Source organism: Dasypus novemcinctus, chromosome 7, assembly GCF_030445035.2.
Source record: "Dasypus novemcinctus isolate mDasNov1 chromosome 7, mDasNov1.1.hap2, whole genome shotgun sequence".
Lineage (NCBI taxonomy): Eukaryota > Metazoa > Chordata > Mammalia > Cingulata > Dasypodidae > Dasypus > Dasypus novemcinctus.
Genome location: NC_080679.1, coordinates 29,356,465 through 29,382,189, shown reverse-complemented (window position 1 = coordinate 29,382,189; position 25,725 = coordinate 29,356,465). Strand labels below are relative to the sequence as shown.

Below are 25,725 nucleotides of genomic sequence, written 5' to 3'. Positions count from 1 at the left end.
AAGCAGTATTAGATAGTCCTACGATGAACTGGAAGGTGAGATTTGGAAATCCAAAACATTGAAGAGGAGGCAAATAGAGTTAGAGGAATAATTGAAGATCTACCGCATCTAGTTTCGTTTTCAAGCAATGACCCATCTATTTTATTTGGCTACAATGCTAAGGATAGGCTTCAAGATCAACTTATTTCTACTGTGAGCAACTTGAAAGGATGACTCACTTATTTTTGTATCTTCCTCCCTGCCTATCTACCCCAATCACATCACTGAGTATCTAGCATTTGTGTGTTTTTTCACACCATAGACTTGCATTAATAGCTACTTACTGAAAGGGTAGATATGTAAGTAAAAGAGACAGAGGATGTTGCAGAGATGTTGGTCATTTTTTTCTGAGAAGTGACCAGTGAGGCATCTCTGGACTGGCACACCTGGCCTGTCTCTACCCTTCCCAATATTGCCTGTCTTTTTTTGGTGCATGCTTTCTTCTCTGTCTTAGTTAGATATCTTCATCCTGCTGCAGTGCTCAACAGCAAAGTATTGGCTTAACCTTCCAGGTAGGATGGCACAAGAGATTCTCATGGTGAATTATCAAGCTAAAATAGTGGATTGTAGGACAAGGAACACCTTTGAGATAATCATCTAAGCAATTTTCTTATTTTCATAAAGAACATTTGATTGTCAGGAATTTTTAGAATGTTTTAATATACTCAAAAAATAATATTCTATAAGTATGTGCCACTGTTGGGGTATACATACCCCATTACTCCTTAAAGTCACTCAATTTATGTATTCTTATGTCCCAAGAGTACATACAATAAAGGATATGTTTTGGTGGTGGGGGATGTATGGGGAGGGGTGCACCTGGACATGCCTCTATGAAATATGAATGTATTCAAGTGGTCATGGGACATCGTCTCGGTGGGTGAGACCCACACAATAATGGAAAATATATTGAATTCCCATCCTGAGGAGTCCTGCCACATTCTCTAATAGAGTGGCAAGAATCCCTAGAGTACATGGGCGGTGCCTACTGAGAAGGACAGACCAATATGCCTGACCCTTGATATTGGTGCTTGTACTTATGAATGTCTTTGTTGTGAAATTGAAACTTAGACTAGTATTATACATGCCTAAGAATTACCTCCTGAAAGCCTCCTTGCTGCTCAAATGTGGGCTCTCTCTAAGCCAAACTCAGCATATAAACTCACTAGCTTCCCCCAGCATGGGACATGAATCCTGGGGATGAGCCTCCCTGGCACAGAGAGATTATTACCAAGCACCAGCTAGTGATGTATTTCAAAAAAGATCTTGACTAAAAGGGGGAAATATTAAACACAAATAAGTTTTTATGGCTTAGAGAGTTCGAAGTGAGTCAGGAGGTCATTCCAGAGGTTATATTTATGCATGTCTCAGGAGGGTCTCACTAACTGCCATGGTAAACAGTGTCTCAAGGTGGGGGCCTCCTGAGGGCTCTAGAGACAGACAGATACTAAAGGCAGGGCAGATAGTCCCAGGAATTGGGCACCCTGTCACTGGGCCTTACCTTGAAACATGTGATAACCTAACCCTTCAGCATATTGGAGTTAGACTCATTAATAATTTTCCTATACCTGGCTCTTATCTCCCTTTTATTTGAAACTATAATTAGGACTATACCATTAAATGTGTCACAGAGACTTAAATCTGGCTGTTCATTTGCCTTTTGAGCCCTGAACCTCAGCAGAGTTGTGCCAACACCCACTATCCAGTTTATAGAACTAGCCCAGGACAACTAACAAAAGGATCAGGATGGACAATGCTCATCCTAAAATAGAGAAAGTATCTACATCTGCAAGCAAGACAGGTTCATCCAACTATCCCATGGGATCTAACATTACACATTTTGCCAAAACCTATAAAATTGTACAGTGCAAAGTGTAAACCATAATGTAAACTATAGACCATGATTAATAGCAATGGGTCAATATATATTCATCAACTGTAGCAAATGTACCACACTAATAAAAAGATGTTTTTAATGGGGAAAAGTGTGGGAGGGGGAGGAGGTAGGATATATGGGAATTCCCTATATTTTCAATGTAACAGTTATGTAATCTAAAGCTTCTTTAAAAATAAAAAAAAATAAAAAGATTACACCTCTAAAAATTAACAGTACAAATGTAAAAATGTACCGCCATCAATTGTAACAAATGTTCCACAGGTGTTGGTGGTGCGGTGGTGTAGCAGTTTGATATTATTGATGAATTCCAAAATGAAATATTGGATTATGTTTGTAAACTGGTCTTTTCCTCTGAGCATATTAGATTATACTGGATTCATAGGTTTACTTGATTAAGTAATTATGTAAACCTCTTGTGACAGGAGTCCCCACCCTAGGGAAGTATCTTATGCTTTATGGCCTGGTATCTGTAAGCTCCTACCCCAAATAAATGACCTATATAAAAACCAACTGATTTCTGGAATTTTGCATTAGCACCCTTTTGGCTGACTAATACAGGTGGCATATGGAAATCATGTATTTTGTGCATGATTGTTCTGTTAACCCACAACTTCTCTAATAAAGAAGAAGGGCTATAAGAGAAAAACACTTTTGAGCAACTTTCTTAGAAAATCCAGGACCAATTTTTTTTTTTCTAATGCCAGCATTGCTATTTTAAACTAGCAATGGACATGGCGTTCAAATATAAGAAATCCCTTAACTTCATCAATCTCAATGAGAGTTATCTTAAAAGTATTGTATTCTTTCCAATAAACTGTGAGCTAGCTGTCAGCTACTAATTACATTTGCTACAGAATTTACAGGTCTGAAGCTCTATCATTATCAATGCTATGTTTGCCTTAAGGCACTAATAAAGCTATCTGGCTTTACCAATAACCATTCAGTTGTCTCAATGTAAAGATATTATTATTATTATTATTACTATTATTATTATTTTGGATGATACTAGGAGTATGTTTAAAAGAATAGGTATTTGGAACAAGGCAGCTTGGCTAGAGAGATTGCCAAAGTGGCGTTCTTTGCTCTGGGATACCAGGCAGCAGTAGTTGGTTGTTCCAGGAGAGGATGACTCTCAGGTGCAAGAGAGAAGCATGAGGAGGAGGGAGGTGGGAGCAGAAACTGGAGGTAGTTGTTTATATAAGGATTTAGCCTAGAATTTACCCAGAGCAGGAGGACTTTTCATTACATAATAAAAATTGTATGAACAGCTATGTTGGATTCCATTTTAAAGGAAGAAGGGAGTGACTTAAAAATAAGTCACATGCATTTATTTGTACAAATCTGCATTAATACAAAAGTGTATCCTTTGGGACTAAAATAAAAGAATACCAACAGCACAACTTATCAAACTAAAGCAACTTTTACATAACAAGCCATAGAGTCTCTAAATTTGCCTTGAACTCTAGGAATTTACCTCAGTCAGCTATTAGTTACAAAGGCAATAGCCTGAGTTTCCTACTATAACGACTACAGCTATCGCAGGGAAATGCTTGCAGTAACGGTCTATGGAAGCCCTGGTTTCTTCTGTTCTCTCGACTACCTATGATGTCTGGGACGTCATATTTACATGACCTGATAAAGGACCAAAATGATATTACCTACAAATAATTTGCCTTCCTGGGCACTACTAGAAGCCAGAATATTTGCATTAACTGGTCAAGCATGAGAAATACGTCCATATATCTTTAAAAACCAGAAAAAAAGAATAGTAATGTGAGAAATTGGATGCTTATGAATCCTTCATGGAGAAAGGACTTAAGAGTTGAAAATTGGATCTCCAGCTAGATTTTCCTCATAGACATAAGGTAACCAATTTGAGGAAAAACATTAGATTTGGTTACATAATCTTAGAACCAAAAATTAGATCTTTGTGTTGTATTATTTTAAAATATCATCAAATAATACTAAAAAAATGTTTTGATTTTACTACACTTTGACTATGTCCCTTTCTGGATCATTCAATAGCTTATTTTTCTTTTCTATGGTCTTCCACACCAATAAGGAAATTATGTTTATGAATTGTTTGGATTGCCTAGTCTGCTAAGTTACCTACCAATTTATAAACAAACACACAAATAAACAAAAAGAGACTTACTGTGCAGCCAGGCTGCTTGGGGATAGCGTCTGTCCATCATTTTCTCTCCACAGATATGTTGTATTATCAGAGCCACCTAAATTAATAACATTTATACAGGCAAAAATTTAGCATGTTTGTGATAATAATTTTGGAGTTTTTTTGCTTAGCAAAAACCATCCGCAAGGTAAAATTACTGGGGGATGAGGAGGATGCAGAAAATTTCCAGAATTTTCTCCTAAAGTATTTTATATTTATCTAGGTTCTTTTTGTTGGGAACATTTAGGATATTTATAGGAAACAGATGTCTACTAATCAAAGTAATCTCAATGGTCAAACACATGCATTTCTAGCAAATTCCTTTTCCACATATTAAACTGTTACATTCTTTTATTCAAAGACCTTTATGCATAGATTACTTTTGAAGACTATAATGAAGATTGACTACTACATGATTTGTTTATCAAATGAAGCCAACTGCAGTCTTATGGATAATTGGATTTTTTTTTCTTTTGCCATCAGTTGTCTAAGGTACCTACTATCACTATTCTATTTTTTTTTTTTTACTAATCTATTTTTATCACTTCCAAAAAGCAGTCGCTGATCTCAGTGGAATGCAGCTGTGATTGCGAATTGGCTAATATTAACAGAACTGTCCTGAGTGGTCTCAAATAATATAAAGATGGGCCTAATGGAAACTTCATGTGAACATCTAATTTAACACTTTGAATCGCCCCTATAAGTTAGATAGGTCGCTGATTCAGCTTGCTACTGAAGGTTGTACCACAAAGGAATAAGGGTGCAACAGAATTCACATTAAAAACTGAAAGTGAAAATGCTTTAAATGGCCACTGCATAAATAAAACACCATAAATGCAGTGCTTTCATTTGGTTTATTTAAGGGAACACCACCACATTTTACTCTTCTCTTTAGACACGGGTAATTTCTTAAAGTAAATCAACCTGGTTCAATTCTGTCAGTTTTAACACTGACATAATCACTTTCAATACGATATTGTAATACCAGCTTTAATAGTTCTTTCTCTATCTCTAGTTAGTGCATTCTATTCTAAAAGACCTAGTGTAAAACCAGTTTTCCTGTGCTCCATTCAAGGTGTGCTTGAATATCATTACTCCTCTACAATAATCTCACCACAGCACGTTAGTTAAAGAATCAAGATTGAAGATACTCAAGAATAACTAATAATTAATAGTAATACCTATTATTTATTGGCATCCATATATAGAATAATTAAGGATAGAACTTGGTTGAGATTCATGTTTTCGCAATATTTAGATCTATAAGACAGTTTTTCCAAGATCAACTCTAGCTCCATTTTGAACTCCTATGTGATGTTGAGCAAGTTAATTGGTTTTCGCATACTATATGGTTATGGACTTTCTCTTCTTCATCAAGCCATTAAAATGAATAACTAATAGAAATTAACTTTAGACATACCAATAATAAACTTGACACTGAAGTTAGGTAGGGACCTTTTACTCTTGCCTCTAAGGACTGTGAAGTATCTTGGAAGAAATATTATTCTAAATAGGGCTTTTATGAAATGGAAAATATCATAGACCTTTAATAAGTGAGGTTTTACTTCTTTTTGTTTGTAGGATTAGGCATATTTAAAAATGGTACACAATGACATAGAAAGAAATCTAGTACACAGATAATCTCTATTCATACTGAAAGTTAGCTTTCTATTTAAAACTGTAATTTCATATGATCTGCTATCCTGCAAAAGAGCAAACTTCAATGAGTCACAGAAATAATCTCTGCTCTCAAAAGTCCAGTGTTTGTAAATGGAAAAACTGAAACTTATTAACTGTATAGCAGGGCTCCTAGCTGGTGCAGGGCTGAAAATTAGATCACTTAAGGTAGAAAGTTAGAAGATAATCTTCCCAAGCGTCTATTAGCATCTCCATGCTTTTGTGGCTGCTCAGGAGGCTCCTGAGGAAACCTAAAGGTGAGTCCCCAATTGAGGTTGAATCAGATAGACATGGGATGGGGGAGACTGCTAGAAATTAGAGTGCAGAGAATGGCGGATGGCTGTGAGAGAGGTGATTGTGTGGGTAGGTACCTAGCATTTGAGCCAAACTCCATCAGGGCCCACAAGTGTGAGCAGTTCTGAGGACTTGTGGTGTCAGGTACTTCCATGTCCCAGGTAGTTACCCTGAAGGCAAGTGTGTATCTGTCCCAGAGAGTATATGTGAATGGGGTTGTCAATGAAAAGAGCTGAAGGGACCGAGCTTTGGGAAGATAATTTCACCACTTGCTGGAGGTGTAATGTAGGCCTAGTACCCAGCCTCCCTCTCCTTCGGTTTGCCTGTAAAATGGGATGATAACTGTATCCCATAGAATCATAGTGAGAATAAAAGGAATTAAAGATAATAAAACACTGGCACTGACACAATAAATGATACCTATTATTTTCATTATTTAAAGGAGCTGCATGAGACCTACAAGTGCTACCTCAACACTGTCTTCTATTAGCAAGGCCCAAGCAGCTCTGGTATGACATTCCCCTCCAGCTTACCTGAGTGCAAAACCGAGGGAGAAAGTGTGATCACTTTATAAAATCCTGCTAAACACTATGAAGACCAAACATACAGTGGCCTAGGAAATGTGGCAGGTATTTTGTATTTTGGGCTAGAGACCCCTGTGTTGTTGAACTAGGGTCACTAGTTCAGCTTTCAATGTCAAGTTTGAGTTCTCAAAAGGATGCCCAGAAATACCTGGGAAGATTTTTCAAATGTTTTGACATTTATTCTCAAACAGGTGGGGATGTGGGACTGATGACTTTTAGCAATGGCCATCAATGTTAGAACAATGGGACCTCTAAACTCATGAAGTCACAGTACAGGAAATTAGAAACCAAAAGTAAGCACACACAATTTTATACATAATAACACATTTCCCTGATGTATTTCTTTATCATCTTGACCATAAATGACAAGTTTTAATACTTGCCAAATTCATTAGCATATTCATAGTCAAGAGACCTGGCCATCCTCAAAAATTGAAAACAGTTATATTGTTCACCAGGAAAAGTGTTTGCTGCTTCAGTTAATAAGAAAGTCTGCTTACTTCTCTGATTTCTACAGCACTGATGAGCTTTTGTCCTTTGTGAAAGCTTTTTTTTTAACTTTATCACTTACTTTATATTAATTAAAATGTGTGAGTCTGAAGATGAGAAGGAAAAGAATGGTAGGGAGAAACTTGAGGAAAATTTTCCAGTCTTGAAAGGACAAATATAAAAGTAATACAGGGGCAGTGGATGTGGCACAATGGTTGAGTGCCTGCCTCCCATGTATGAGGTCCTGGGTTCACTCCCTGGTACCTCCTAAAAAAAAGAAAGAGGAATACAGAGGAAATAGGTAGCATTTGTTAGTGCAATGGATGGGTTTTCTGGCCTGGACTCTTTCTAAAGAGCAAGGTTTTATTTTTTTTCTAATGTTTGTCAAGACCAGTAAATTTAACAATTCATCATGCAAGTTAGTCATTACTTCTGTAGTTGGAGATTTAAAAAAAGGTTTTAGACTACCAGAAACCGGTACTGAAGGATGTGACAGTTTGAAGTTTTTTGTGAATCCCAGAAAAGATCATAATCTTAGAGCTAATCCTTTCCTGTGGGTGTGGAACCCTTTGAATGGATTGGATTCAGGTGGGGGCCTTTGATTGGAGTCCTTCAGTGAGACGTGACCCAGGGTGGGTCTTGGCCCTCTTGTTGGAGCCCTATATAAATGGGAGAGACACGCAAGGACAGAGAGAAAGAGAGCCGTCATTTTACAGGATTGCCAGCATCCCCAAGGCTGAGAGAGAGAGAGTCCCAAAGGCTGAGAGATGAACCCCGTAACTGATTGCCCACACCTGAGCTCAGAGAGAAAGTGAGCCTGGAGAAAAAGGCAGAGACTGGCCACCATTGTGCCTTGCCACACGGCAAGAGTCTAGGACTGCCAGCAGCTGAGCTTTAGTGAGGCAGCATCTCTGATGATGTCTTGATTTAGACATTTTCACAGCTTCAGTACTATAAGATTTTACCTGAATAAATTCCTATTGCATTTGGCAGCTTTTAGCAAACTAAAATAAAGGGTAAGTTTGTTGGACTCTCCAGTAAGAATTTGCTTTTCATATGAAAACTATAGTTAAAGACCTTACAGTGAATTTATTACAAAATATTACAGTTAAATTTACTATATTTTGAGACCTTAAGATGAGCTTGTGACCTGTTGCTCTCAGAATGCTTACTTTGTAACCCACAGGTAAAAGTCTGCATATTAAAAAGCTGACAAACCCAGCTGAGAAAAGATATAATTCTAAATTCATTCAAGGGCGATAAATGTTAACCAAATATTTTACTTGGGAAGTAGGTATTTCTTCCTTACCGCCCCAAATCTCTTTCAGTTTGTGCCTGTAAGTAGATATATTGGCATTTCCATGTGTGTGGTATATAATGCCATTCTCTATATGCAAAGATGACATTTTCTGAATCACTACCCACTTGCTATATACCTTGCCTTACTGGGGATGACAGCAGATCTAATGACATCTTGCATTTTCAAGGTGGCTACTTGGGGCTATATTTTTTACCAATGAAAAATTCATCCTCAATAAAAAGTCAAAGTTTGGAAATGAGAGAAAAATACTGCAATTCAGTTTAGGCTTTTGTTCCAAAAACTAGTGATAACAATCTATTTGTTGTGGCTTTCTCTCTGATGTTTACATTTCGTACCAAGGTATAGACAGTTTTACCAGCGAAGGGAGATCATTTTCACCTCATTAAAAATCCTTGAAAGTCATGGCATTTTTCCTGTCATTTCTTTCTCTCCCCACACACAGATTACCAAGAAATCCAGATTTAGTCATGGCATATGTCCCCACCTAAGAATAATACCATCTAAAAATGATTACTACTTCAGTTGCACTGTTTTATATTTCCAGCAGGCTTTGTGACATAGAATTTAATACAGAAGATGGAAATGTAATACCTTGTGCTGGGGAGTCCAGCGTGTACAGCAGATGTTTAACAGACTTCTGAAGGGTTCTGAATCCTTCGTTAGTTGTGACATGTGGATATTCCTTCTGCACAACCAGCAGAGCACTAACAAGGGGAAAAACAATTAAACCAGATTGCACTTCAAGGTTTTCAGACAGAAACAAAGGTTATTCAAGGAGAAAATGGCTACAGAATAGAAAATTATTCTTATACCATAAAAGACAAGGTGCTTCTTTTGTAATTCAATTACTTATTTGTCTGTGCATGCACAAAATCCCAACAAAATGTTCTCGAACCAGTATGGAACACTTCACATTTCCAGGATTCTGAAGTCTTGGGATTCTAATTTTTTTTCCCTACAGCCTTAAAATAAGAAGCAAATTTCGTATCACTTGGATATTTTTATGTTAAGACATAAATAAATGGTTAGGGAAAGCAACTTCAATGTAGGGGTATTTTTTTAAATTAAATGGAAAAATTAAATACTGGAAATTATTTTCATTAAAAATCAAATCCAGACTAAATGACATTGTCTTCATATGACTTTTATGTTGTCAATAAGATGAGGCAGTTCACAATGGGGATTGGACAATCTGAAAATTCATGTATGTTTGAATTCATTCTGTATTTCCAAAATATTATTTACGTAATGCTTTTTTATTTATTAGTACGTTTTTAATGTTTGCATTGTACAAGTATGTCTGACTGCATTTGAAAAACACTGTGACTTACACCAACCATCAGGTCTGAGGGGCTTTAATTTACTCAGGTAGTAACTCACAAAAGGCTTTTGTTAACAATTTGCCATCGTGAAGTTAAACGTAGTAATAGTGTTTCCTATTGCATCCAAATGAATGCCTATTACTGCAAGAGATGCACTAATCTCATGATATTCTATAATATTTCTGGAACTTTTAAATTTAGATGAATATACTTTTAATTTTAGCCCCTTAGATAGGAAATAAAAACTGTTAGAGCTAATTTTGAGTGATCTCTAATTAATTTCTAGTATAATTGGGCAAACAAACACATATTTGTATGTATATATACATGTACACATTCATACATATATATGTATATGTATGTAAATAATTTTGTTTTGTTTCCTAATAATTCCATGAAGTAGATTTTACTAACCCTGTTTTGCAACTGGGAAAATTAAAATTTAAAAAAAGTTAAACTTACACAAAGTTATCCACTAAGTAATGTGTAAAGCAGGGGTCTGCTAATTCCAAAGTTTGCTTTCTTTACAACCTAGGTCTTGCCTCTGGCACGATAACTTTCATCAAGATAGGGGGAGGGCAGGATATTTCTGCACAGAGTCTCCTGGCATTGTTAAATTTATATTACACCAGCTTTGTGTTCTAAATGTTTCCTTGTCTTGGCCATTGAGGCATGACTGTATCTTTTCATCTCTGCTCTGTGAATACAGAAAGTGATACCTCAGGTGTTTTTATATTTGCCCAAAGAGTCTCCTTGTCCTCGACTTTGGGTTGCTCCTGAACCCTGGCAATCATGGAGTCGGTCAGGTCACGGATGACTTTTCCAGCTGGGCCCCTGCCCGCCTCCCTCCTCTTGTCCTAAAGTAACACCCTCAAAAACGCAGTGCTTGACATCTCATTAAAACAGTCAGTATTATTGTTATTTATCAATATTATTAATAAAACAGCAGTAGACTTAATACTCCTTTTTCTCACAAAGCATAATATAAAAATTCAAGAATCCTGGCTCCCACTCTCCCTGAATTTCTTTTAAATAGCATCAAAATAAATTATTTTACTTCATATTTTTTCTTGCTCTTTAGCATTATCAAAATGGATGTTATTTAAATGTCTCCTTATAAATAAAGGTAATTAAATTAGATTTTATGATTCATATCTCAGCACAGCTTTTTCCTTTAAAAAGGTGTAAATCGTGTATCTCTTTTAAGAGATTGTTCTTGATTTATGAGATAGCTAATTTTTGCTAGTTTTGTCATACCTTAATATTATAATCTGATTTTGGTGATTGGTTTATAGAGCAACTCACAACTTAAAACTGGAGGAAATGTTAAAGTTTCTACTGGATCCATTTGTATCAATTACTTTTTCAAGAAAGGGTAAGATAAATCAGTGAAACCATAGTATGTGAGAAAATTATGGCTTTTAATAATAATACTGTCAGCTTAAAATTTGACAAAAAAGTTTATAGAACAGTCTCCAATAGAAATATAATGTGAACTATATGTTTAATTTTAAACTTTCTAGTAGCCACATTAAAAGAGTGAAATTAATTTTAATAAGATATATTTTAAACCCAGTTCATCCATTTAATCAATAGAAAACTAAGGGAATATTTTAATTATTTTTTGTATTAAGTCTTCAAAATTTACTGTCTTATATTTACAGACATCTCAATTCAGAGAGTACATTTTCATTGAAAATCCTTCATCTATAGGTAGATTTCATTAAATTTACAGGTGAAAATTATTTTCACACTAAAGTTGTTCCAAATGTACTTGTGTTTTCCAACAACTGAATCAACTACACATTTAAAAATGTATATATAAACTAATTGAAATTTTTTAAAATTGTGCATTCAATTCTTCCATCATGTGTTAAAATTTCAAGTGATCAGTAACCACATGTAACTGGGGGTATTATATTGGTCACAGCAGGTTTGTAAATGGGGAACAATTAAGTGATAAAAGTCAAATGTCAATTGTTTTATAATAAGCTGAAGCTATTTTTTTAAAAACTATTTTTTATTACGTAGACTGTTTTACAACGTTAATAATCATTACTTAAATCATATTCTATTGCATAATGTTATTGTACACACAATGCAATGTCTTTCCTACGTAAATTACTACATCAAAATGCCTAAAACTTATTTGTATTTCCCCCCTTCTACTGAATGCTATTTTGTATATTTCTATCTTTTATTTGTTGTTTTTGTGTTTCTTTTTAGACAAACTTTACTGAGGTATAATTTACATACAATAAAATACACATATTTTGAGTGTACAGTTCAAAGATTTTGACAAATATATACACTTATACACCCCAAAAAAGTTTCTTGATGCTCCTAACACTTGTCCCAGGAACTATTGATCTGATTTCTATCACTATAGATTAATTTTGTTGTAAGTAGAATGATACACTACTTCCCATAAATGAAACAATACAGTACCTACACATGCATTATGTATTTTTTCTACATTCTTTTAACAGTATAATATTCATGAGATTTATCCATATTGCTGTGTGTATCAGTAATCTGTTTTTATTGCTGAGTAGAATTCTATTGTATGAATAAACCACAATTTGTTTAGCCTTTCTGTTGATGAAGATTTATTTTTAGCTATTTTGAATAAATCTACTATAAACATTGGCATACGAGTTTTTGGGTGGGCACACACTTTCATTATTTTGAGTAAATACCTTAGAATAGACTCTTGGCTCATACCAATCTACTGTTTAACTTCATTAGAAACTATCACACTGTTTTCCAAAGTGGATGTGTCATTTTATACTCTAACTTGCAATGTATGAGAATTCCAGTTCCTCCACATCCTTGTCAAACCGGGATCAGCTATCTTTTAAAATTTTACCCATTTAGTGAATCTGGAATGGTACCTCAAAGTGTTCTGAACACTATTTTGACTAACTCCTGGCACTGCTACACTATACATTTCAAATGATTCTCCTTTAAATGATTCATCTGTTTGCTTTCTAAGACAGACTATACATTGGAGGAGGAAGATCAAGGGTCAAAATTCTGGATGAATGAAAATTTCCCTAAGAGCTAGGTGAGGATCTACCTAGAGGAAAAAATTTACTGATATCTTGCTACTCTTATACTTTAGTTATGGTATTCTACAATGGAAGGGACACTGGACCTGGGCTTGAATCCCTTTAGTTCAGGTTTTGGTTCTGTCACTTGTTAGTTTTAGAACCTTAGGCAAGTCATTTAACTTACAGGAAGGTTCGTTTTTTCTTCTGTCAAACAGGGTTATATTTTGTCTATCTCAAAGCACTATTGTGAAAATCAAATGAAATCAATGTAACAACATAAGAGGTCTTTGTACAAACCTAAGCTACTGGAAGCCTTCCAAAAAAGATAAGAGTAGCCTTCTGGTTCTTGATTCATTTAAAATAGAATACATTTAAAATAGAATACACCAGCTCCTAATGACGTATTAGAGAGGCAGCCTGGGCTTTGGAGTTAGGAAATCCAGGTTCAACTCCTCCTGGCTGCATGATCAGTAAATACCTGATCTTTATGACCCTCTGTTGCCTCATTTGGAAACAAATAATAGGTTTGCTGTAAAATTCAATGTAATGATATATGTAAGGAGCCAAATGAAGTGTTTGGCATATAATAGGCACTCACTAATTGATAGTTTTGATTTGTAGTTGTTTTGTTTTCTTTTAATGAGCATTCCCAAATTAACCAGACAGGATAGTCAAAAATAACCTTCTCCATGGGTTTCTCAATCCTGCATATGAACCCATTAAATTCCAAATGCTGGCCATGCCCAGACTGCTTTTGTGAAGAAAGCAGACCTTAAAGGAGTTTCTCTTGCAAAAAGAATTTCCAATCTTTGTGTCATATATGTCTTATAAAACCAGTCTAATATGCAGGCTTTGAAAGGTCACTTACAGGCTGGCTGCACATGAGGGAATCCAGTCTCCCTTGCTCTAATCAGCAAGGTTGTTTTGTGTTAGATGGTGCCAACTGAAACCCAATCATATCTTTTCTTTGAGGGAACTTTTTTTTTTCACTTAAAATTAACATTTATTTGAATTACACTTATTTGCAAAAATCTACAATTATTCTCTCCCTTCTTCACTCTAACCCCCGAAACAATGCACAAAAATTAGACAAGTATCATGTATTTTCTACATCCATCTCTGCATATGTGTGCAGTTTTTTGTCTTCATTCCCTTTTTTGTTTGTTTTTATTTTTTTTACATTTTTTCTCTCTCTGTTTTTTTAAAATGTTACATTCAAAAAATATAAGCGGTCCCCACAGACTTCCCACCTCCCTCACCCCACTCCTCCCAAATCAATAACCTCTTTCATCATCGTGGGACATTCATTGCATTTGCTGAATACATTTTGGAGCACTGCTGCACCACATGGGTAATGGTTTACATTGTAGTTTACACTCTCCCCCAGTCCACTCAGTGGGCCATGGCAGGACATACATTGTCCAGCGTCTGTCCCTGCAGTACCACTCAGGACAACTCCAAGTCCTGAAAATGCCCCCACATCATCTCTTCTTCCCTCTCCCTACCTTCAGTAGCTACCATGGCCACTTTCTCCACATCAGTGCTACAGTTTCTTCCATTACGAATCACAATATTTCCATTGCAGAATATCAATGATGGGGGAACTTTAAATGCTAGACACACACAGCTCAGGTTGTTCTTGAATGAGCCCGAAGCACTGACCCAATCTACCATTATTCCTGCTACACACCTCATTCTCAGAAGCACTAGGCCATGCAGTGACAATACAGCTGTAAGATCAGTGTTCCTTCTTGCTTCCTCAAGTGCCCCAATGATTGCCACGCCCCCATGTCTTTCTTCTACACCTAATGAATGCACTCATTTTCATTGCTAAAATCAGCAGTAAAGTGCTGAAGGATTATTTGCCCTGCATTTAAATTATCTATGTAACTGTGATCCTCACAGGTAACATTTAAAATATATATATTTTTAAACAGTGTACCTAATTTTTACATTTTCTTACCTGTTTGCCTTTCGAAGAACATCAAATAGATCACTTAGTGTTGTGTCATTCTGAAACACATTTGAAAAACTAGAGAGAAACTGCCAAAGAACTGGTTGTTTCTGCACTTTTGAAAAGAAGGACAGCACCTTGACCAATTCCTGAAATACAATCTTCTGGTTGTTGGGGTCACTCGAGACCTTGAAAAGTAAACCACACAGGGGGTAAAAATGAGACTTTAACATTTGTAATCACATGGCTTAATGTCTTTGAGAGCATCAAAAAGCTAGATTTCATATATAACAATTCCTTCAGATTTTTACATATGTTGGCACCTTTAATTTGGAAAAATTGCAACCATTTCAAATGTACTTAAACCTAACTGGATTTTTTTCGATAGCTCCAGGAATTGACATATTTAAAGTTTGATTAAGATGGTTATTTTCATTCAAAATATTTTAAATGTCTATTTGGAAATTAAAACTAATTTCCTGAAATAAAATTAGTTTCTGAGTGATGCTTTACCTTTTCTTTAGGATCTGGTTTTGGAGCTGCAGATGTATTCTCCCTAAATCCGTTACCAGACTTCTTCTTATTTGGGGGCAAGAACCCTTACAACTATACCCACACACACAACACACATACACACGCATACATATGAACACTTATGAAAATAATCACTACTGCAATTATAGATATTTAGTGTAATAAAACGTTTCCAAAGTCCTGTTGCAATAACAGGGACTTTAGTTGTAATAAATGACCAGTGAGTAAGCCTATAAAATCAATCTTTATAAAATCTTTATAAAATCTTTAGTCTGCCTCCATGTAATAATTACACATCATACTATGACCAAACAAATAAAAATCCATGAACTCTTCTCCTCCTCTGATTAGAGGATCTAGCTAGTGCCTTCAGAGATAAAATGTTTTTTCCATTATAACCCATCCCAGAGCAATTAATAAAGTCAGTCATACTAGTGAAATTGGGTTTTTTATCTGTGCTGTTAATTCAAGGACTTACAAGTTGAGAATATGATTCTTAACAATGTATTCTTGACCACACATTCTATTTTACATACCTGCGGAGTTTATTAAGAAAGGATTTTAAGTGCCTAACATTCTGATTAGGATTGTTGTAACAGTGTCTCTAATCCAATTCATTCAGAAAACTCAGACAACTAAAAGGTAATTAAAGCATTCTCTACTAGATAAAAATTATGTACAATAAATTCAGAGAATAAAGGGAAAATAATAGAAGTGGACATTTCACTTATTCCTGTCTATAAAATTTGAAGATAATTCTAAATATTCTTGTGACCTTTCATTTCATCTGGAATTTCATTAAATTTAGATTGTCTTTATTATTTTCACTAGTGTAGTTTAAGATTAGTCTATACAAATGGTCATTAACACCCTACTGAAAAATGTTCTTGGTTCAAGCATGTAGTATTTTGGTGGAAAGATTATACTGTTACATCAAAAGTTAGTTTTTCAAATTGTTTGATGTCAGTGAGCAAAACTAAAAGGGTCCATTTTCTAACTTCCAGTAGTTGCATGGCTCTAATGGTTTAATTACTAAGCTTACCTTACATTCTGAGTAACATCACATAACATTCTAAGTCATGTCAGAGAAAACAGAGACTCTTCATTCACCCTTATACAAAGTCATATTGTATCTCCAAAGGTGTTTCTCCATTAACTAAGTCAATATTTTTGATTCAGCATTGAAATAATTTTAATCCTGCACATGGAAACGCTACGTGGCTATTGCTTAGGATTCAACAGTATGTGCAAATCTCTTCAGCAGGGATCCATGCCATCAGTGAGTAAATACTCTGGGCAGCATTGCCCAATCCATGTGGCTACAAACTTGCTCTTTGTCTCATGCTGAGTCACTTTGTTGGTGTGTGAATGGAAACAATAAACCTTTCTTCTATTCTTTATGAGATCTGTGACTCTTTTATTAGGACATCCACACTCACCTGAGAGATGTGGTTCCTTAGTTCTTGGAGAGAAGACTCTAAAAGGGTCATGTTGGAAAGGCAAAACTTGTTAAAAACATTTTTCCCTAGAGTGGACCAGGAGAAGGCATAGTCACCACTGTATGTTGGGTAGCTCTCACAGAGTTCTCTTCTTACATCTTCTGAGGTTGAGTTTTGCTTTACTAGCTGAAAAAGGGTATGAGGAAAGTGGGATTATAATGTTAGTAAACAGACATACAAATATTGTAGTCTTCAAGGACACTGACCTACCGTCACAATAGTCAAAGTCCTGTATAGAGCAACTATGTTTTTTTTTTAAGATTTTATTTATTTCTCTCCCCTTCTCCCCTCCTCCGCCCACCCGCCCCAGTTGTCTGTTCTCTGTGTCCATTTGCTGGGTGTTCTTCTTTTTGTCTGCTTCTGTTGTTGTAAGTGGGAAGGGAATCTGTGTTTCTTTTTGTTGTGTCATCTTGTTGTGTCAGCTCTCCGTGTGTGCGACGCCATTCCCGGGCAGGCTGCACTTCCTTTCGCACTGGGTGGCTCTCTGTACGGGGCACACTCCTTGCATGTGGGGCTGCCCTATGCAGGGGGCACCCCTGCGTGGCACGGCACTCCTTGCACGCATCAGCACTGGGCATGGGCCAGCTCCACACGGGTCAAGGAGGCCTGGGGTTTCAGTCGTGGACCTCCCATGTGGTAGACGGATGCCCTATCCACTGAGCCAAGTCTGCTTTCCTAGAGCAACTATTAAAATCACTAAAATACACTGAGCTTAGCCAGGAAAAGTGCCAAGAGAATTTGTGAATGTGTAAATTCTTGTCATTGTCATAAATTAACTGATGTATATATGATTTGCTTAATGGAACTCATTTCCCATCTCTGTCCAGGAAAACTAAATGCTGCAGATCTTTTGTCACAAAAATCTCCAAACATAAAAATCTTATTCGTTTTCCTGGTCCTTTGGCAGCAGTGGCACAGGTGTCCTAACTCTCTGTGAACTTCAAGGGAAATGGCCATGATCTTTGGAAAACTTTCAAAACAGGAGGAACCTTAGAGAAACGGCCAAATCAATTATTTATCATTTGCAAAGCAATTCCTCCATTTAGGTCTAAGGCACAGAAAAAGAAAAGGAAAACATGCATATGAAAAAATATATATGCAAGTTTAATTACTAAAAGCAATAATTGGAAAGTAATTTCATAATGGAATCACTATACTCCCATACATTTCACAATACAGGCCAGTCACAGGTACAGCACTATTTTCAGTCAAAATATTGATCACATGCACCATTATTAAGTTGTTTACGTATTTACACAGCCAGTCATACTCAATTGTAAAAGTTAAGGAGTACGTCATAATAATCTGTTCTTTTAGCCCTATGATGTGAGGCCAACTTCAGTCTCACCCTCAGTTTATACCACAAAATCTACACTCTGCGTTCCAGTGACTCGACTTCTAAAAGCAATGGAACAAGAGAGAACCCACTTATTCGAGGATGTAGTGTGTTAGGTCTTCTCTTTCCTAATATTACACACGAATTCACCCCAAAATGATTTCTCTACTCATTCTAACGAGGGTTGCAGAGGGCAATTAAAAAAAAAAAAAGGAATGAGAGAGATGACACAAGCATCAATTAATATGTGTCCTAAATTTATATCCCATCCCTGCTCAAACAACTCTAAACATATCTACCTAGACACAGAAAATTCATTTTGACTTATTATCACTAAATATATGACTCTGCTGATGCACAATATTCTGAAATCTTACTCCATATGAGTAAGATAACTTGCATGCTTCAGTACTATAAAGTGGTATTTTTGAGGATAGCAATACTATTCTGATATTAAATAGTTTATCTGGTTCCATGCAAGACTGTTACTTCTAGGAACCTATATGGAAGAAATTGAATGGAATATAACTTTCCCTGATTTATACACTGGCCTGATTTGGAAGGATTTTTCTAAAATTACAGAAATTATAGGTTTATAGAAAATCTATAAACCTATCTCTACATAAAATACAGAGTTCCTATATACTCTATTATTAGCACCTTGCTTTAGTGGGGTATATTTATTACAATTGTTGAAAGAGGATTTTTAAAATTGTACTATTAACTATAATCTATGGTTTACATTGGGTTCCATGGTTTGTATTGTACAGTCTTGTTTTATTTTTAAACTTTTTATTCTGGCAACATCTATAAAGCCTAAAATTTCCCATTTTAACCACATTAAAATTTATAATTCATTGCTGTGAATTATGTTCTCAATGTTGTGCTACTATCACCAACATCCATTACCAAAACTTTTTCATCAACCCAAATACAAGTGCTATACAATTTAAGCATTAATTCCCTGTTCTTTACCCCCGCCCCAGCCCTGGTGGCCCATATTCTAATTTCTGACTCTGAGTTTGCTTATGCTAATTATTTCATATCAGTGAGAACATAAAACATTTGTCCTTTTGTGTCTGTCATTTCACTGAACATGATGTCTTCAAAGTTCATCCATGTTCTCACATGTATCAGAACTTCATTTCTTTTTATGGCTAAAATATTCCATTGTGTAAGGGTGTATATATCTCTCTCTCTATACACACACACACATATATATACATATCTCATTTTTTCAAAATCTATTCATTGGCTAAAGGTCCTTTGGGTTGTTTCCATCTATTAGCTATTGTAAAAAATTGTTGCTGTGAACATCAGTGTGCAAATATCTGTTCAAGTCCCTGCTCTCAATTCTTGTGGGTATATGTTTAGAAGTGGGATTGCCAGGTCATATGGTGATTCTATATTTAACTTTATGAGGGACTGCCAAATTGTCTCTTACAGTGACTGCACCATTTTATATCCCCACTAACAAATTAAAAGTGTTCCTGTTTCTCCACATTCTCACCAACACTTTTAATTTTCCATTTTTTAAAAATAGTAGTCATTCTTAAGTAAGGGTTCTTAAACTTTTTTTTCTACAGACCCCTTTGCCAGTCAGATGAAAACCACAGACCCTTTACTACATCCATACACATAAATGTGTATTATTTAATAAATATATCACACCCGCACCAACACATTCCCACAAGAATTTTTTTTTTTAATTCAAGGTCACAGAGCCCTTGCTAAGAAACCCTGCAGAGGGTGTGAAATGGTATCTCCTTGTGGATTTCATTTGCATTTCCCTAGTGACAAATGATGTTGAACATCTTTTCATGTCTTTTTTTGGCCATTTGTATATCCTCCTTGGAGAAATGTCTATTCAAGTCTTTCATCCATTTTTATTTGGGTTGTTTGCCTTTCTGTTGTTGAGTTGAATGATTTCTTTATATATTCTGGATATTAAACCCTTATAAGATTGTGGTTTCCAAATAATTTCTCCCATTCTGTGGGTTGCCTTGTTAATAAAGTTCTTTGATGCACAAAAGATTTTAATTTTGATTAGGTCTCATTTATCTATTTTTTCTTTTGTTGTTCATGCATTGTGTATGAAGTCTAAGAACCAATTGCCTAACACAGGGTCTTGAAGGTACTTCCCTATGTTCTCTTCGTGGAGTTTGGTAGTTCTAGTTCTTAATTTAGGTCTTTGGTTCACTTTAATTTTTTTATATGATGTGAAGTAGGGATCCACCTTCATTCTTTTGCATATGAACATCCAGTTTTCTGGGCACCGTTTATTGAAGAAACTGTTATTTCCAACTCAGTGGTTTTAGTAACATTATCAAAAAAGTTGGCCATAAATGTGAGGGTTAATTTCTGAACTCTTATTTTTATTCCATCTGTCTAGATGTCTTTCCTTGTGGTGGCATTATACTGTATTGATTATTGTGGTTTTCTAAAAAAGAATGTTTTTTTAAGATTTTTATTATTTATTTATTTCTCTCCCCTTCCTCCTGCCTCCCCCCCACTGTCTGCTTTCTGTGTCATTCACTGTGTGTTCTTCTGTGTCTGCTTGCATTCTTAGCAGCACCAGGAATCTGTGTCTCTTTTGGTTGCATCATCTTGCTGTGTCAGCTCTCTGTGTGTGCAGCACCACTCCTGGGCAGGTTGCACTTTTTTCATGTGGAGCAGCTCCTTGCGGGGAGCTCTCCTTGTGCGTGGGGCTTCCCTAAGCGGGGGACACCCCTGTGTGGCATGGCACTCCTTACGTGCATCAGCACTGTGTGCGGGCCAGCTCACCACATGGGTCAGGAGGCCTTGGGTTTGAACCCTGGACCTCCCATATGGTAGGCAGATGCTCTATCAGTTGAATCAAATTCATTTCTCTTCTAATAAATTTTAAGATGAGTAAGTGTGAGTCCTCCAGTTTCATTCTTCTTTTTCAACATGGCTATCTTTCTGTGGGATTGGTAGTAATATTTCCCTTTTCATTTTTTATTTTAATTATTTGTGTCCTCTCTATTTTTTTTCTTTATCAGAAATTTTTTTGAGACTTTCAAAGAACCAACTTTTGGTTTTAATGGTTCTCTCTATTGTTTTTAATTCTATATTTCATTGATTTCTGCTCTAATATTTATTATTTCCTTCCTTCTTCTCACTTTGGGTTTAGTCAGCTCTTCTTTTTATAGATCCTTGGGTTTTGAGGTTAGGTCTCTGATTCAAGATCATTCTTCTTTTTTAATGTAAGCATTTGATTTATAAATTTCCCTCTCAGCACTGCCTTTGCTGCATCCCATAAGTTTTGGTATGCTGTGTTTTCATTTTCATTCACCTTAAGATCTTTTCTAATTTTCCTTGTGATTTTTTTCCTTGACCCACTGACTGTTTAAGGGTACATTGTTAAATTTTCACTTATTTATGAATTTTCCATTTGTCCATTTGTTATTAGTTTTATTCCATTGTGGTTGATTGTGGTTGAAAAGACAAATTGTATGATTTCAATATTTTTAAATTCACTGAGACTTGTTTTGTGACCTAAGATATGCTCTGTCATAGAGAATGACCTAGGTATACTAGAGAATAATGTGTATTCTATTGCTCTTGGGTGAAGTGGTCTATATATGTCTCTTACGTCTAATTGATTTAGAGGATCATTTAAGTGTTCTATTTTCTTATAGATCTTCTGTCTAGATATTCTGTCTATTATTGAAAATAGTGTATTGAAGTCTCCTACTATTAACGTAGAATGTCTACTTTTCCCTTCCAATCTGTCAGTATTTGCTTAATATCTTTTGGGGCTCTGCTGTTCAGTGCATATATATTTATAATTTTTATGTCTTCTTGAATTGACCCCTGTATCGGTTTATAGTGACCTCCTTTGAGATCCCTGATTCTTTCTTCACCCATCTCCAATCTGCTGTTGAAACCTTCTAGGGACTTTTTCACTTCAGTTATTGTGTTCTTCATATCCACTATTTCTGCTTGGTTTCTACTAAAAATCTCAAAGAAATTTCCATATTGCTCATATCCTTTAGTTATTTTTCCATAGTTTCCTTTATTTCCTTGCACATATTGAGGATCCCTTTTTTAAAGTCTTTTTCTGGTAAGTCCAAACTACAGTATGGAAAAAAAAGATTGCAAGATAAATAAACAAGAAATGATGGCCTATTCAGAGGAACAAGATAAAAAGACAGAAACCATCAATGAAGAGTAATCCTTTGTTCCAAACTGTACATTTTAATATTTTAAAGTGCTAATTTTGGGATTTAGTCCCTGAGTTGTCTGTTAATAAATTTTGTATCCAGTTAGTGACATGACAGAGATTTTCTTGAATGCCAAGATTTAATAAAAAAACGAACCAAATCAAAAAACACTTTTCACAATCTTTGCAAATTGGCTCTTCTTTGGCTGGTGATGTCTTTTAGAACTCAGCCCTCCTATCAAGAAGATCAGCTGGGGCAGATGGGAAGTGCAGGGTCCCCTCTGTCTTACCTGAGTCCGCATGCAGCCATGGAGCCTGCTCCTTTTCCTGGGCTTGTGCTTGCTAGTGGCCTTAGGAATTGTTGCATTTACAGTTTGCAGGAGTTCAAGGGAACATCCCCTTCCTCCCTTAGAACTAGACTTTCACTTCTCCTAAACCCTGTCTTATGTGACTCAATGCAGTTAGTCCTTTTCCCCAGGCCACTTCATCTTAATTGTTTCTCACATTGTCCTAGCTATCTGCAAGCCACTTCTCTGCCCCCTGGACAAACTCTGGCAGGGTGAGCCTGAGACATGCTCCCTGGTTCATTCCCTCAGATTTCAACCTTACAGACTGGCACTGGCATACATGCACCCCAGTATGTACACAGATACCCCAGTATCTGCGTCCTCTGGAACAAGACCGGGGAGCCACAGTGGGAGTGCAAGCTGGCTCTACCCTGCATTTTAGAGTGAGGGAGGGGCCAGCAAGCAGGCCAAGAGATTCTCCTATGGCTTTTGAAGCTGCATTTTTTTAAAAAAAGATTTATTTATTTATTTAATTCCCCCCCTCCCCCGGGGGTCTGTACTCTGTGTCTATTTGCTGCGTCTTGTTTCTTTGTCTGCTTCTGTTGTCGTCAGCGGCACAGGAAGTGTGGGCGGTGCCATTCCTGGGCAGGCTGCACTTTCTTTCGCGCTGGGCGGCTCTCCTTACGGGTACACTCCTTGCGCGTGGGGCTCCCCTACGCAGGGGACACCCCTACGTGGCAGGGCACTCCTTGCGCACATCAGCACTGTGCATGGGCCAGCTCCACACGGGTCAAGGAGGCCCGGGTTTGAACCACAGACCTCCCATGTGGTAGACGGACGCCCTAACCACTGGGCCAAGTCTGTTTCCCTAAAGTTGCATTTTTTGATTCTGTGCTTGCCTAGTTAATACAGGCCTTTAACTGTTTTCCATAGCTTTGAGGAAGATCACTGTTTTTAAGATTCCTCAGTTGCCTTTGCCAGAGGGTTTTGAAACAATGGCTGCCTTCAGTGCGATCCCCCAGGGATCCGAAGTAACTTATCAAAAGCAGTGATCAGTGCTCACAGCACACACACCCAGAGTTTATAGGACTAGGTCTTTATGTCCCACTCTGGCACCAGCAAGCTGCACCAGTGCCCAAGCTGTAGTCTCCACTGCTGCCTGCCATGAGGCTGGGGGTCAGGGGATTTTAGCCACTGCAGGGAGGGTAGAACTCACAGGCATTTACCACAATTTACCCCTTCCTCTCACTCTTCCCTGGACACTGCACAATGGTCCACTAGACTTTGGAGTTTCGAAATAGTTGATTCAGACAGTTCCTTTGTTTTCATGGAAGGGCTGATTCCAGAAGCTTCTTAGTTCACTATCTTCCCCTGGGGAGGCTTATGACTGGAGTTAATTTGGCATAACTGGGTGCTTTAGGGACCTTCATTATTGTATAAATATTTAACTTGGACTGAGTAGGAAAGTCTTATATTATATTAATAGCCAGCATTTGCAAAGTAGTCTTGATACATGTGGTGTCTTTTCCTGTAGACTGTTTTTACATTGTCTTTTGGCTTATTTGCATAAACTAGTTTATTGAGATGCTTTAGTTATACAGAATGTTAGTTCAAGGGTAACTAACAGAGACATATTAACCAGCAGTGTTAATGGCCACTGGAATATGATTAAAGGTCAGAAACATTTCTTCATAGTTCACATGGAAGAAATACCTACTATATAAGATATGGTTATATTATTAAAAAGGCTTGTGTGTGTGTTGTGTAGAGAGAGAGAGAGATAATGTAAGAGATAATGAATAAGAGAAAGTATTAAAACGATATTTTATTCATTTCTGAAGAGCACATAAAGCAGGACTCAAATGCCTAAGAAATCAGGCAAGCAAATAAATATACAAATCTGACTGGGCAATGGATAGTAAGAAGAAGTGGGGACTGTGGTTAACGGAAAGTGTACATTTAGCCTAAAGGCATTAAAATTCAATTTCTTGAAATTTATGTAGCTACACAGACACACACGTACAAATTTTGCTTACAGGTCCAGTTTATACCTCAGATAGAAATTATGCTTATTATGTTGCAAGCTGAACAATTTTAAGGAGATGATAACTAATAAATAGAGGGAGCCCATATGTAAAATCTCTAAAATATATTCAAGGAAAGTATTTTCCTACTTTGGGGAGATATTTTCCAATGGCATTAGTGTGGATAAGGCAGTAAGTTTGATGCCTTGTTGCAACTTCATTTGGTCTTTTACTTTCCTGCTTCAGAAAATTGAAAGGTCACACATAATGCCTGCATATTTCTTACTAAATAAAAATCTTAAGTGCAATTAAGAGATTTTCACAGAATAGTACATACATAAATACCCAAGATCTTAAGGAATTCAGAATGTTTCAGAATTAAGAATTTTATTGACAAACTCCTGAAAGTTCCCTGAGCTGTTATTTCAAAATTCCATATTCTTTCAATTGGGGAATCCCTCCTATTCACCTAAAAAGAATTTTTCAATCTCTCTTTATTATCTGTCTATTACAGAACTATGTAAAGTTACCTTTTCCAAACCAAGGATCCGTGCAAGCAATCGACTGCTATTGAAAGTATCTGTTCCAGCGCTTTCCAAATCAGAACTTGGACTGGGAATTACTGTGGTATAGTGTGAAAAAAGAATAGATTAGCATTCTAAATACAACCAATAAATAACACATAAAAATGGGCATGATCACATAAGAATCCATAAATATCACTCATACCTCCACATGCCCCATAGCAAGAATGTGCTCATATGCATCTTCCATGGACATTTCATTCTGACAAACAGGCATATTCCATGGGCATTTCTTCTCACTTAAAATTACAGTGGTTATGGTCAACTCTTGGTTTTTCCCCAATCATTTAGATGCCATTTGTTATCATGCCAGTTTGTATCACTAAACTTTATCATCAATATTATTGCCCAATAAACTGAATCATTTCTGTAGAGGCCTAGAGGATTTGAGGTGCCTCCACTAGCTCCAGAGATCCATCACATCAAACATCTGTTCAAGGATCTGCCAAAGCACGGTGGATGATGGTTTTCT

At 36.5% G+C, this 25,725-nt stretch overlaps 1 protein-coding gene across 1 annotated transcript in view; it reads right to left on the bottom strand.

Annotated features, from left to right (window-relative positions):
- The window catches only part of ABCA12 (ATP binding cassette subfamily A member 12), a 116,181-nt gene extending 90,896 nt beyond the window's left edge, over window positions 1–25,285 (bottom strand). The window contains exons 1-5 of the mRNA XM_058299661.2: window positions 25,200–25,285; window positions 16,777–16,962; window positions 14,813–14,991; window positions 9,066–9,178; window positions 4,092–4,167 (exon numbers count right to left, since the gene is read on the bottom strand). Of these exons, the coding sequence (XP_058155644.2) occupies window positions 4,092–4,167; window positions 9,066–9,178; window positions 14,813–14,991; window positions 16,777–16,827 (419 nt within the window). The 5' untranslated portion in view covers window positions 16,828–16,962; window positions 25,200–25,285. The remainder of the gene's footprint in view (window positions 1–4,091; window positions 4,168–9,065; window positions 9,179–14,812; window positions 14,992–16,776; window positions 16,963–25,199) is intronic.
- Window positions 25,286–25,725: the final 440 nt, after the last annotated feature.